Source organism: Myotis myotis, unplaced genomic scaffold (assembly GCF_014108235.1).
Source record: "Myotis myotis isolate mMyoMyo1 unplaced genomic scaffold, mMyoMyo1.p scaffold_m19_p_18, whole genome shotgun sequence".
Classification (NCBI taxonomy): Eukaryota; Metazoa; Chordata; class Mammalia; order Chiroptera; family Vespertilionidae; genus Myotis; species Myotis myotis.
The window spans coordinates 30,324,661-30,335,821 of NW_023416322.1; the positions used below are offsets into that span (position 1 = coordinate 30,324,661).

General features: G+C 48.1%; 3 protein-coding genes across 13 annotated transcripts in view; all 3 read left to right on the top strand.

Moving 5' to 3' along the window:
• The window catches only part of GABPB2 (GA binding protein transcription factor subunit beta 2), a 244,521-nt gene that overhangs the window by 195,459 nt on the left and 37,901 nt on the right, over positions 1-11,161 (top strand). The gene's annotated exons all lie outside the window — the stretch shown is intronic.
• BNIPL (BCL2 interacting protein like) lies at positions 381-8,442 on the top strand. Of its 9 annotated transcripts, none has more exons than XM_036342503.1 (11): positions 394-571; positions 1,033-1,203; positions 1,457-1,560; positions 1,750-1,814; positions 2,028-2,252; positions 4,707-4,889; positions 5,030-5,132; positions 5,296-5,427; positions 6,392-6,478; positions 6,750-6,848; positions 7,807-8,442. In XM_036342503.1, exons 5-11 carry the CDS (start codon positions 2,066-2,068, stop codon positions 7,841-7,843), a joined length of 828 nt encoding a protein of 275 aa, XP_036198396.1. In that variant the 5' UTR covers positions 394-571; positions 1,033-1,203; positions 1,457-1,560; positions 1,750-1,814; positions 2,028-2,065; the 3' UTR covers positions 7,844-8,442. The 9 variants fall into 9 exon arrangements, with proteins under 9 accessions (XP_036198391.1, XP_036198389.1, XP_036198390.1 ...); XM_036342499.1 differs by having other exon boundaries at positions 1,457-1,552; XM_036342496.1 differs by lacking the exon at positions 1,033-1,203 and having other exon boundaries at positions 382-571; positions 1,457-1,552.
• CUNH1orf56 (chromosome unknown C1orf56 homolog) lies at positions 8,600-11,097 on the top strand. Of its 2 annotated transcripts, none has more exons than XM_036342475.1 (2): positions 8,600-9,709; positions 10,567-11,097. In XM_036342475.1, the coding sequence occupies exons 1-2, from the start codon at positions 8,729-8,731 to the stop codon at positions 11,077-11,079; spliced, it is 1,494 nt and encodes a 497-aa protein (XP_036198368.1). In that variant the 5' UTR covers positions 8,600-8,728; the 3' UTR covers positions 11,080-11,097. The 2 variants fall into 2 exon arrangements, with proteins under 2 accessions (XP_036198368.1, XP_036198369.1); XM_036342476.1 differs by having other exon boundaries at positions 10,563-10,837.

An 11,161-nucleotide genomic window follows, 5' to 3' on the forward strand; every position in this document is an offset into this window, starting at 1 on the left:
CTACCAGATTATAAGGAGTCTAGAAAGAAGAGCAAATTGCCTCCCAAGAGCCCTTCATGACTGGCCGTTTAAAAAAATGTACTCTCCGCCCTGGCTGGTGTGGCTCAGTTGGTTGGAGCGTTCTATACACCAAAAGGTGGTGGGTTCGATTCCCAGTCAGGCCACATACCTAGGTTGCAGGCTCAATCTCCAGTTGGGGCGCATACTGGAGGCAACCAATCGATGTTTCTCTCTCTCCCCATTCCTCTCTCTAAAAACATCAATTAAAAAAAGAAAAGAAAATGTACTCTCCTCCCCCAAAGTCCACCCCCACACAGGCATGGTTTTTCTTTTGGGCAAACCTGCTCATTGAGAAGGGAGGTGGCAAAACCTGTTTGAGAGTGAGGTTACCTCCCTTCCACACCTTCCTCCTTAGAGGCAAGACAACAACAGCTGAGGCAGAGAAAGGGTAGAGAATTGTTGGAGAGCTGGGGCGACCAATTCCCTGAGGACTCCAGGTGTTTAAAGAAGGGGGCACATTTGTGAAGATGGGAACTACACAAGAGGCAGGAGAAAAGACATTGGCTCTTGGGTAAGTAACACCTTAGCTAACTTGGCTGGAAACAAAAAGTGACTACTCGGGACTTTCCCCACCATCCAACTCTCACCACGTCTAATCTTGGGTTCCTAGAGGCGATAAAGCTGTAGGAATTATTGAGAAATCAATCAAAATAAAAAATTTTACTTTTACAACCTAAAAAAAAAAAAGCTGTAGGAATTAATTTACAGAGAAGGGATGGGGTGGCTTTAGGTAGGAAATGTTGGTATGGTATGGGAACTGGTGACTAAGGAGTCCAGGGTAATTCCCTAGTGTGTGTTTTTGTAAAGGAAGTTCCTATATTTTGTGTCTGATAAATAGGCCCCTATTCTCTGTTTTCTAACCCCCATACTCCAGAATGGCTGTCAGGAAAGCCGACCCAGAACTAAGTTTGGGTCCAGGCTTTCCCCAGCAAATCTCTTCCTCCTCACCTTCTTCCTCTCCCCTCCACCTAGACCTGGTCTCCCCTGACCACTCCCCAGCAGGTGGAGGAAAGGCAGGCCTGCCTAGGTGCCATCTTCCTGGACTTTGCCAAGTGACAGCTGGGCAGGTCTGTCGGCTTCCAGCCAATTGTCATGTGGAATACCTCTCACCCCTACTGTGTAGGTGGAGCAACTGCCATAGAGGTAAATATGATGAGCTTGACATCTCCCCTTCCTCTGCTCCTAGCCCTAACAGTCGGGGTGACCTGTTTCCAGCAAGTGGTGAAGATGGTAGAAACATCTACCAGACAAGTTCTTTTCAAGGCCTGTTCTCTGCTCTGCCCCTTAATTACTATTCTTCATTCCTGTGTCTCCTACGTATAATCCAGTTCCCTCGAGACATTACCTAGTTTGTCTCATGATCATCTTTTCTTCCGGGGGCCGGGGACGACCTTAGGGTCAGGGAGAATGCAGAAGCAGCAGGACTAGGAGCCTCCGCGAGACTTGGAGAACTGGAGCTGAAGGAGGAATGGCAGGATGAAGAGTTCCCCAGGTGAGGAGGTGAGCGGGAGGTTGGGAGATGGAAGTGATGGTCACAAATGGAGGGCAAGGATGGCAAATTTGAACTTGAAGAGGTGGGAGTAGGAAAGCAGAGGTGTGAACAAACTCATGGCAGGGAGAGGGAATTGATACCTGGCTTGTGCCTTTAGACTACGTTTCTTCCCCCTTTTCATCTTGTTCCCCCTCCAGATTGCTTCCTGAGGAGTCTGACTCTTCTGAAGACCCCGACGATCCTAAAAGAGACTCACAGGCAGGTCGGTCAATTAGGACCTAGGCCTCAAGTTCTTGATTCTAATCCAGTGGAGGGTTATGCCGCCCTCATCCCTTTGCAGTTCTACTTCCCTTTTCCCAACTGTCCCCTGTGTTAGTCCTTTAGAATTCACCCCATATTATCACTTCCACATACAAAGAATCCTAACCAACACACACGCATCTTTCTATTTTTTTGTCCCCCTACCCCTACCCAGGTACCCCCAGCACTTTAGCCCTGTGTGGCCAGCGCCGCATGCGTAAACGTCTTTCTGCCCCAGAGTTACGACTGAATTTGACGAAGGGGCCTGGAGATAATGGTGTTTCTCCCATCCACTCTGTGCCTTCCTCTCCTGATGACAGTACTGACCTGGAAATAGATGAATTGGAGACACCTTCAGACTCTGAGAAGCTGGACAGTGGACATGAATTTGAATGGGAAGGTGGGAAAGAAACCTGAGGGACAATCAGGTAGAAGTAGAGGCCCGTGATAAAGCTCAGGATGGATTTAATGGGACTGAAGTTAGAACTAATAAGGTGGGGACTGAGAGGTAAGGTCAGTAAAATTAGTTCTTGAGGATGGAAAGGTAGAACCTAGAAATCCAATGGGAGAGTAGTCCAATAGAGGAGGGGTGGGGTCCTTTGTTTATCAAGAAAAACTATTGGATGACTGTTGCATGCCATCACTGAGCTAAAATTGGAGTTATAAAAATGAATAAGATCCCTACCCTCAGAGAATTACCTATTTGGTAAGAAAGAAACATATATACAAATAAGTGCAGTTAAAGGTTATGACCTGCCTGTGTATAGGGTACAATGTATGCAGGGAGAAAGAAAAGGTCAGCTCTGCCTAGGACTTCACAGAGGAGGTAATTCTGAGCAGTTGTTTATCAGGTGGTTGGAGAAGCAACTAGGACTATAGCATGACATGTTGGGAACTCAAAGGATTAAGCATGACTATTTAGATATTAAGGAAAACTGTTTCTTCTCTACTCATAACACTTCTGACACCGGACGTGTGAGTTTTCCTCACATCAACCAATTCTCCAACTCCCCAGGCACTAACAGGTATCTAAGATTCAGTTATGACACTAACTTCCTGGAGTTAGCACAGACCCCAGAGGTTAAGGGCTCAGTCCCACCAGACTGTGGCCCCTCCCCCCGCTTCAGACACCAGTGGCATGTCCAGGTTGTCACATGTGTTTCTGACCAACTGGCTACACAATGCCCCCTTCTCAGGTTTGATAATTTGCTAGAATGGCTCACTAGCTCTCAGGAAAACAATTTACTTACTGGATTACAGATTTATTATAAGAGGAACAGCCAGAAGGAAGAGATGCATAGGACGAGGTGAGTGGGCAGAGGTGTAGAGCTACCAGGCCCTCTCCAGGCACGCCACCCTCCTAGCACCTCCATGCGTTAACTGACCGAGAGCCTCTTCGTACCCCTCTGATGGGGTTGCTATGGAGGCTCCATTATGTAGACATGACTGATTAATTCACTGACCATTAGTGATTAACACAACCTCTCTCTCCTCTCTCCCCTCCCCAGAGTTCCAACCTTCTAATCACATGCATGGTTCCCCTGGCAACCAGCTAAGGATCCTTAGGGTCTTTCCAATGTCACCTCATTAATACAAACCCATGTTTTTAAAAGGGGCTTGATATGAATAACAAAACACCTTTTCACTTTTTTCATCAGGAGCTGTCCCCAGAGCCAGGAACAAAATAACAACAACAAAATATAATATCACTCAGATAGGAAGGGCTGAGAGGTGAAGAGAGAATGACAAAAAATAGTGCTATGTTAAATAAGCAACGTCAAATCATGGAGATCCTCGCTACCATGCTAGGAATTTAGATTTTATCTGATAGGCAATTGGGGGGTGGGGTCATTGAATGCTTTTAATCAAGGGAATGACATGATCAGATTTAATTGCTCTGAAAAGATTGGAAATAACCTAAGGGCTCCCCCAGTAGAATATTAATGCTATTATGGTGCATCCATACAATGGAATACTAAGTACTAGGCAATTATTTTTTAAAATGAGGCAGCTCTTTCTATTGTCATGGAAAGATTTTGGAGAATTAGTGGGTATAGTATATTGCCATTTCAGTAAAGAAGGTAGGGGAGAACAGAAAGCTTGCTTTAGTGGTGGTGTAGAGGGTGGAATGGAGGAAAACAGACTGAAGGCAGGGAGGCCAGTTAGGAGGCTTGTACTAATGCCAGGTAAGAACCTGGACCAGGACAGTAATAGTGGAAAGAATGTAATGGAGGTAGAGGAATGAGGATCTGGAGTCCAGTTGGCTTGAGAGCTGATAGAGAAGAGTCTTGGACGATGTACAATTTTCTCTCTCAGGAAGCTAGGGAGATGGGTCATTCACCAAGAAAGGAAATATGGGAGCGAGGAGGAAGAGCATGTCGTCGAGCTGCACTTTGTGTCTGGTGACTAGGAGATGACAGAGACAGACAAGGTGGAGATGTCCAGTCTAGGCATGTAGGGACATGGGTCTGGAGTGAAGAGAGAAGCCTGGGTTAAAGAGGCAAATTTGGAAGTCATCACCTTATTGGTGGTAACTGAAACATGGGAATAGGTGAGCTCACCCAAGGAGAAGTGTGGAAAGAAAGAAATAAAAAAATCCACAAAAAAAACTGATACTGTCAAGGGCCATTGACCTACCAGAGTCAAGGTTACCTCAAGACCACTGTGAGGAAAAGAGTCACAGGAAATTGAAACCCGCCAGGGTCTGGGTGTATTGAACACACTAGGGCTAGAGTCATGGGGAAAAACTGAGGAATGAGAAGCTGAGTAATAAACTCTAGGCATCTGGGGAAGGTACAAGACACTGAAGGTGTGTATTCCGCCCTGTTGATCCTTCCCCATCCCTCTCTTTTAGATGAGCTACCCCAGGCAGAGGGCCTGGGGGCCAGTGAGGCAGCTGAAAGGCTGGGCCAGGGTTGTATGTGGGACGTGGCTGGAGAAGACGGCCATCGCTGGAGGGTTTTCCGAACAGGGCAGAGGGAGCAGCGAGTGGACATGACTGTCATTGAGCCCTATAAGAAAGTCCTATCTCATGGAGGTAATGGCTAGCATAAGTGGAGGGGTGAGAACGGTGACTTCTGGAATAAAATGCCTAAGCTGGAACCTTGTTACTGGGCTCACAATCCTCAGAGTCCCGCAATCTAACCAGGTCTGTCAGTTTTCCCTTATCCTTCCCAGGTTACCATGGTGAGGGCCTCAATGCTGTCATCCTCTTTGCTTCCTGTTATCTACCCAGAAGCAGCATTCCCAACTATACCTATGTCATGGAACACTTATTTAGGTGAGATGGAAGGCCTGAAGGGCTCCAGGGTGGAGGTTAGGGAGGGAAAAGTAAGAAAGAAACCCCTTCTTGCTCAGTAGCTGGTTGTAGAGTCTACAGTAAGGTCCCTCTCATTTCCCACAACGCAAAACATAAACCTTTCTTGATAATTTTGTCCCTCCAGGTATATGGTGGGAACTCTGGAGCTGCTGGTAGCGGAAAATTATCTGCTTGTTCATTTGAATGGAGGCACAAGCAGGGCTCAAGTGCCACCTCTGAGCTGGATACGCCAGTGTTACCGGACTCTGGATCGGCGGTGAGCCTCAGAAGAAGGGGCTATGAGCCTATTTTACCTTGTTTTGTTTTATCAATCCTCACCCTTTTCCATCTTTCCATTCTTTCTACTTCCATTTAGTTCTTCCTCTTTTTTTGTCCCTCTACACCCCTTTCCAAGCCTTTCCTGTCTTCTGTTCTCTCTTGGGATTAGAGAAATCAAGTTTCAAATCTTGCCTTTGCCAACCAGCTATGTGACTTTGGATTTGTGTGTGTGCGCGGGTGTGTGTGTGTTGGGGGGGGGGGCGTGGGGAGGGAAGGCAGGGGGGATTGATTATTTTGTTTTTATCACCTCTATGGCTTTGAACAAGTCACTTAACCTTTTAACCTTTCTGGGACTCAGTTTCCTTATTTGCAAAATGGCAAAATACCTTTGCTGCGGGGTATTTCTGAAAATAAATCAGAGTGGCATATTGCCGGGCATTTAGAAGGCACCCTACCTTTTCCTTGTGGTCTTGCCATTGATTTCAAATTCCAATCCATTATCTTCTTCTGCCTTCCTCCCTGACCCACAGATCTTTTCCCCTCCTTTGTTCCTTTCTCCCCGCATCTTCCATTTGCTCATTTGTCTCTTTCTTCTTCCCTCTTCTTTATTTTCTCCTCACTGGCCTTCTTCCACCTGGAGTTTTATAAATAGGCCTGGTCATGGAGGGATGGGGAAGTGTAGCCAAGGAACTTATATGAGGAGGGAAGGACACGGGAGGGAAATGGGGCATCAAAGATCAAGCTGAGGGGTTCTGAGAGGAGAATTTCCTAAGAATGAGGAGCATGGAGGGTTGAATAAGATGGATGGAGCTGAGATTGTAATGAAAAGAATGGGGGTTAGACCCAGTTGCCAGAAAAATCTAGAAATTAGAAAAGGGAAGGAAGTTAAAGAATATAGCTCCACCTGATCTTCAGGTATAAAGATGGAAGAAGAAATAGGATGATCTCCTATTCTTCTTCAGGCTAAGGAAAAACCTGCGTGCCCTGGTGGTTGTCCATGCCACGTGGTATATGAAGGCATTCCTGGCACTGCTTCGGCCCTTCATCAGGTATGAGCTCTGGGGACAAGGACCCCCTACCTTCCCCTTCTTCCCATTTTTTTTAAATGAGTTTATTTGAACCAAATTGATAACATAAGCTCTAGAACAAGATCTCAAATGCTCCCCACTTCTTCCCATTTTCAAAATCAAGAAGAACTGGCCCCATCCTGACTCTTTCCCGTCTTTCAACCACTCTCCACCTGTTCCATTTCCTGTTGTAAGGGTCTCCAGGAGCCCTCTTCCCAGTATACAACACATATGGTTTATCCCCTCTTTTCAGTTCCAAGTTCACACGAAAAATTCGTTTTCTGAACAGCCTGGGAGAACTGGGCCAACTCATCTCCTTGGATCAGGTCCACATCCCAGAAGCTGTCAGACGGTGAGTCCTGAGCTTAAGGATAGTGGTTTGGGGTGGGATGTGTAAAGCCAGTATCCATTTTCTTTTTTTCTTCTTCTTCTTCTTTTATTGATTTCAGAGAGGAAGGGAGAGGGAGAGATAGAAACATCAATGATGAGAGAATCATTGATCGGCTGCCTCCTGCACTCCCCCAACTAGGGATTAAGCCCGCAACCCGGGCATGTGCCCTTGACTGGAATCGAACCTGGGACCCTCCAACCCGAAGTCCGACCGACGCTCTATGCACTGAGCCAAACCAGCTAGGGCCAGTATCCGTTTTCTTAATGCCTTGGGGGAGACACAAAGGAACTAAAAACCTGAGGCCCTGCTTTCAGATGTTCCGAAGCATCTGGGCAAATATGCACATATGCAGAGAAAAAATTAAGGACAGGACTCTACTGTATCCAACACAAACAAATAAAAATCTGTACATGTGAGTGCCGAGGCAACAAGGAGTGAAGGAATAATCACAGCACAGAATTTAGAGGAGATTAGAAAGGGACGTTGCAGGTCTCGCATTTCTTTCTTTCCAGAAATTAGAAAGGAACTTTTGTTGGCAGTAAATTGGAGAGACTATCCAGTCGGGGAGGGGTACTGGGGAGCAAAGGAACCCTAAATGATGACCAATGCAAGCATCACCAACTTCCATTCACCTGGCTTTTCTCCCCAAACCAGCGAGTGAAACCCAGGTTCTGCCCTGGCCTGGTGGCTTAGTTGATTGGAGCATCATCCTGTACACCAAAAGGTTGTGGATTTATTCCTGGCCAGGGCACATACCTAGATTTCGGGTTTGATCCCCAGTCAGGGTGTGTGCGGGAGGCAATTGATTCATGTTTCTTTCTCTCTCTCTCTCTCTAAAAAATCAATTAAATATATATATACCAAATAAACAAGAAAACCCAGGTCCTGTTCCTGTACTATTTATTCTTCTCTCTCCTAGGCTGGACCAGGATCTCCATGACTCAGGAAGGACCTAGCCTGGGATTGGAATAAAAGGCCTTAGAACCAAGCAAAGATATCAGTCTGCCTACACCTTTACCCCTGAAACATCTAAGCTGTTTTGTAAATCATCTCATCGTCAACCGCAGTACCACGGGATCTGTACATCTCAGTGTGTCATTCCTCTCCAGTCCTTGCCTTCCAAGCAGAGCTTGAGGTCTGGAACCTGATCTGCTGGTGACTTTCTTTTCAGCAAGGAGTGGTCTTTTGTACGGGCCAGTGCAAAGCTGTGAGTCTTCGTCCTGCTTTAGCTGTAGAACCTGGGGCAGTCACTTCATCTCCAGGAGTCATCTGCATCCTCTTAAAGGAAGGGGCTGAGATCCCTCCACCTGGGGTATTCCAGGCGCCCGATGAGGGGCCATGGGAAGAGCAGGGCTTCACTGAGCACAGCCAGCCTGCTTGTGGGAGCCAGCAAGGAGTCCATGGCCCCCCTCCCCCCAAAGCTTGGAGAACCGCTGTCTGCCGCTCATTCCTTCTTAGTCCTGTCTGCTGCCTGTGAGCCTGGGAAGGAGTGTTTTCAAAACCTTTCTTTAGTCAATTCAGATGTGTAGTGCTCAATAAATTGCGAGAGATTGAAGCTGTGCGCCCACGAAGTGCCCTGCTCTTTCCCCCGCCCCTGACATCACAATCCGTCCGTCCGCAGCGTTCTCGCTGCCGGGGTCCCCGCGGATTTCCAGCTCAGCCCCTGGGGCTTCGGGAGGCGAGGGCCCCGGGGGAGGGGCGTGGCGCGCGCATCGGAGCCCCGCCGCGGGCCTCGGTTCTAACGACCCGGCGGGTCGGTGAGAGCGGAAGGGAGGAGGGAGAGAAAGGAGGAGCCCGCCTCGGTCACTGGCCTCCCTCCCAGCCCCACACGGTCCAGCCCCATGGTCCCCGCCGCCGGCGCGCTGCTCTGGGCCCTGCTGCTGAGCCTGGGCACCGGGGCGGTGGCGGGGGCCCAAGGCCTGGCTTCAACGGGGAAGCAGCCGACCAGGTTCCGCTCCAGGGGCCCGATGACCCGCCACTACCGGCCCACCTCCCGGACCGGTGTTCCCCCGAAGAGAAGGGTAATAATGGAGGATGAGGATGACGTGGCGGCCACTGCCGACCGCCTGGCGGGCCCCGCCGTTGACGAGCTCTTGGCTTCTACGGTGTTCACGGACATGAACAAGTTGCGTTCCTGGGAGCAAGACCAGGATGGGTCTTTGGAGGAGGGGGTGGTGATTAACGCCCAAAAGAATAACAGCGAGTCAGGGATTGACAGCACGCCTTCCAGCACCACGAGGAGGTTCACCTCCAGGTTTGCAGCGAATATCCAGGAGCCGGAATACAGGCTGACCACGAGCCTGCCGCCCGGCAGCTGGAGGTCTACCGAGCACCAGCCGCTGTACGACACCAGCCTGACCCGCTGGCCAACAGCAGGCTCCAGCCCCAGGCGCTGGTCTCGCATCTCACCCTCATCCATGCCACCTCCCGAGGACCTGCGGCTGGTGCTGATGCCCTGGGGCCCGTGGCACTGCCACTGCAAGTCGGGCACCATGAGCAGGACCCGGGCCGGGAGGCTGCAGGGCCTTTCTGGGCGCCTTCGAGTTGGGGCACTGAGCCAACTCCGCACAGAGCACCGGCCTTGCACCTACCAGCAATGTCGCTGTGATCGGCGTCTTGAGGAGTGCCCCCTGGACACGGCCCTCTGGTCTGAAACTCAGACCACCACCACCACCACCACCACCACTACCACCCCTATGCCCATCCCCAGGCTCATCCCCAGTCCCAGCCCCAGTCCAGCGCTTATGTTTTGGAAGCAGGTCAGGGCTGGGCTGGAGGATATTTGGAACAGCCTCTCTTCAGTGTTCACCAAGATGCAACCGGTAAGTGTTTGGTGGTGAGCCAGGATCTTTGTCGATAGCTCTGCAAAATCCTGAACCAGCCCGGGTGCTTGCATGAACTGCTACTTATCTGTCTGGTTACTGATTCCTAATATGCATTGGTTTATTCACGTTATTGTTGGCCATGGATTCCACCTGTTACATCTTGAACAACTGGTTGGTCATTAGGCAACATGTATTATTGGTCACTAGATGATAACTGACCAAATTGTTAAGAATTCTTGACGCAGATAATTAATGGATATGGAAGATAATTAAGTTTTCAGCTTATTAATGCAGTTTAAGAGCAACAACAGCCAATATTTGAGGTCTTGCTATATGCACTTTACCTGGATCAATCCTGCAACAGCCTATGAGGTATTATTATCCCCACTTTACAACTGAAGAAATGGGGGTTTATTAAGCCAGTAAGTGGCAGAGTTACAGTAGAACTTAGACCAGATTTGACTCTAGTGTCAATGCTCTTAACCATCACTATCCCCAAGAATTGTTCTGGTATTATCCTCAGCAACCTAAGAATTCTTAAGGACAGGCCTCTCTGCTTTACCAAAAGAACCACCGAAGGCTCTCGTTGACCTGCTAAAATATTCTCAGTTGACAGAATGACAGGACCTTTGGGGAGAGAGGAAGGACAATAAAATGTATGCATGGTCATTTAAATGGTTTTTGTGTGTCTCCTTGTGTGTCCAAAGCCATCATTCAATATAAAAAAGCATCCATAGGGGGCAGTAGTGTTGAGGGAATGAGGGTTTGTGGGCAGAGGGAGAAGCAAGGAAAAACGAAATAGATGTCATTATAATATTCCCCCTTTTCTCTATTTTGTTTCCTTACCCAGATAGACAGAAACCGGAGGTAATGGCCACTTGATCTGCAAGAAGAGGTGTCAGCATCTCAACCTCTCCTCCCCTTTCAATCCCAGCACCCACTGGGTATTTTTAGTACAGAAAAACAAAACTAGAAAAAAAAATTGTTTGGTCTTGTGTCTTTTTACAGAGGTATCTGAGGGAGGAGAGACCAAAAATTTTGTGAAACTGAACTGGGTAGCTAGCAGCATCTGGCTTGGGCTTCTCCTGTCCCCCAGGATAAAATGGTTGTTGTCCATCTTCCTTATTTCGAGTTGTTTTTTTAAACAAGTCCTTCTTTTGAAAAAAATCTCAGCAGGAGTTGAGCCCTTAGATGATGGTGGTCTTGCCTTCACAATACTTAGCCTTCTCCTCAGAAAGGACAATGGTACAAAATCCCACACCAACCACTTTCGAGGAGTTACCCTTCATCAGCCGTATCTATCGTTTAATCCAATATGCACCTGTAGTGATTACTCTGTGACTATTTTGCTTCAACTTTTTATTTGAAAAGTATATTTAGAAGTCCAACAAATTTTCAATATAAATTACGACTCTCAAACCCATTCCCATCACTCTAAATATTGTTAAA

Coding starts and splice junctions, on each gene's coding strand:
- BNIPL (XM_036342496.1), top strand. CDS start 528: ATGGGAACTACACAAGAGGCAGGAGAAAAGACATTGGCTCTTGG. Junction 1,815..2,027: donor TAAAAGAGACTCACAGGCAG/GTCGGTCAATTA, acceptor ACCCCTACCCAG/GTACCCCCAGCACTTTAGCC. Junction 6,849..7,806: donor ATCCCAGAAGCTGTCAGACG/GTGAGTCCTGAG, acceptor TCTCTCTCCTAG/GCTGGACCAGGATCTCCATG.
- CUNH1orf56 (XM_036342475.1), top strand. CDS start 8,729: ATGGTCCCCGCCGCCGGCGCGCTGCTCTGGGCCCTGCTGCTGAGCCTG. Junction 9,710..10,566: donor TGTTCACCAAGATGCAACCG/GTAAGTGTTTGG, acceptor TTACCCAGATAG/ACAGAAACCGGAGGTAATGG.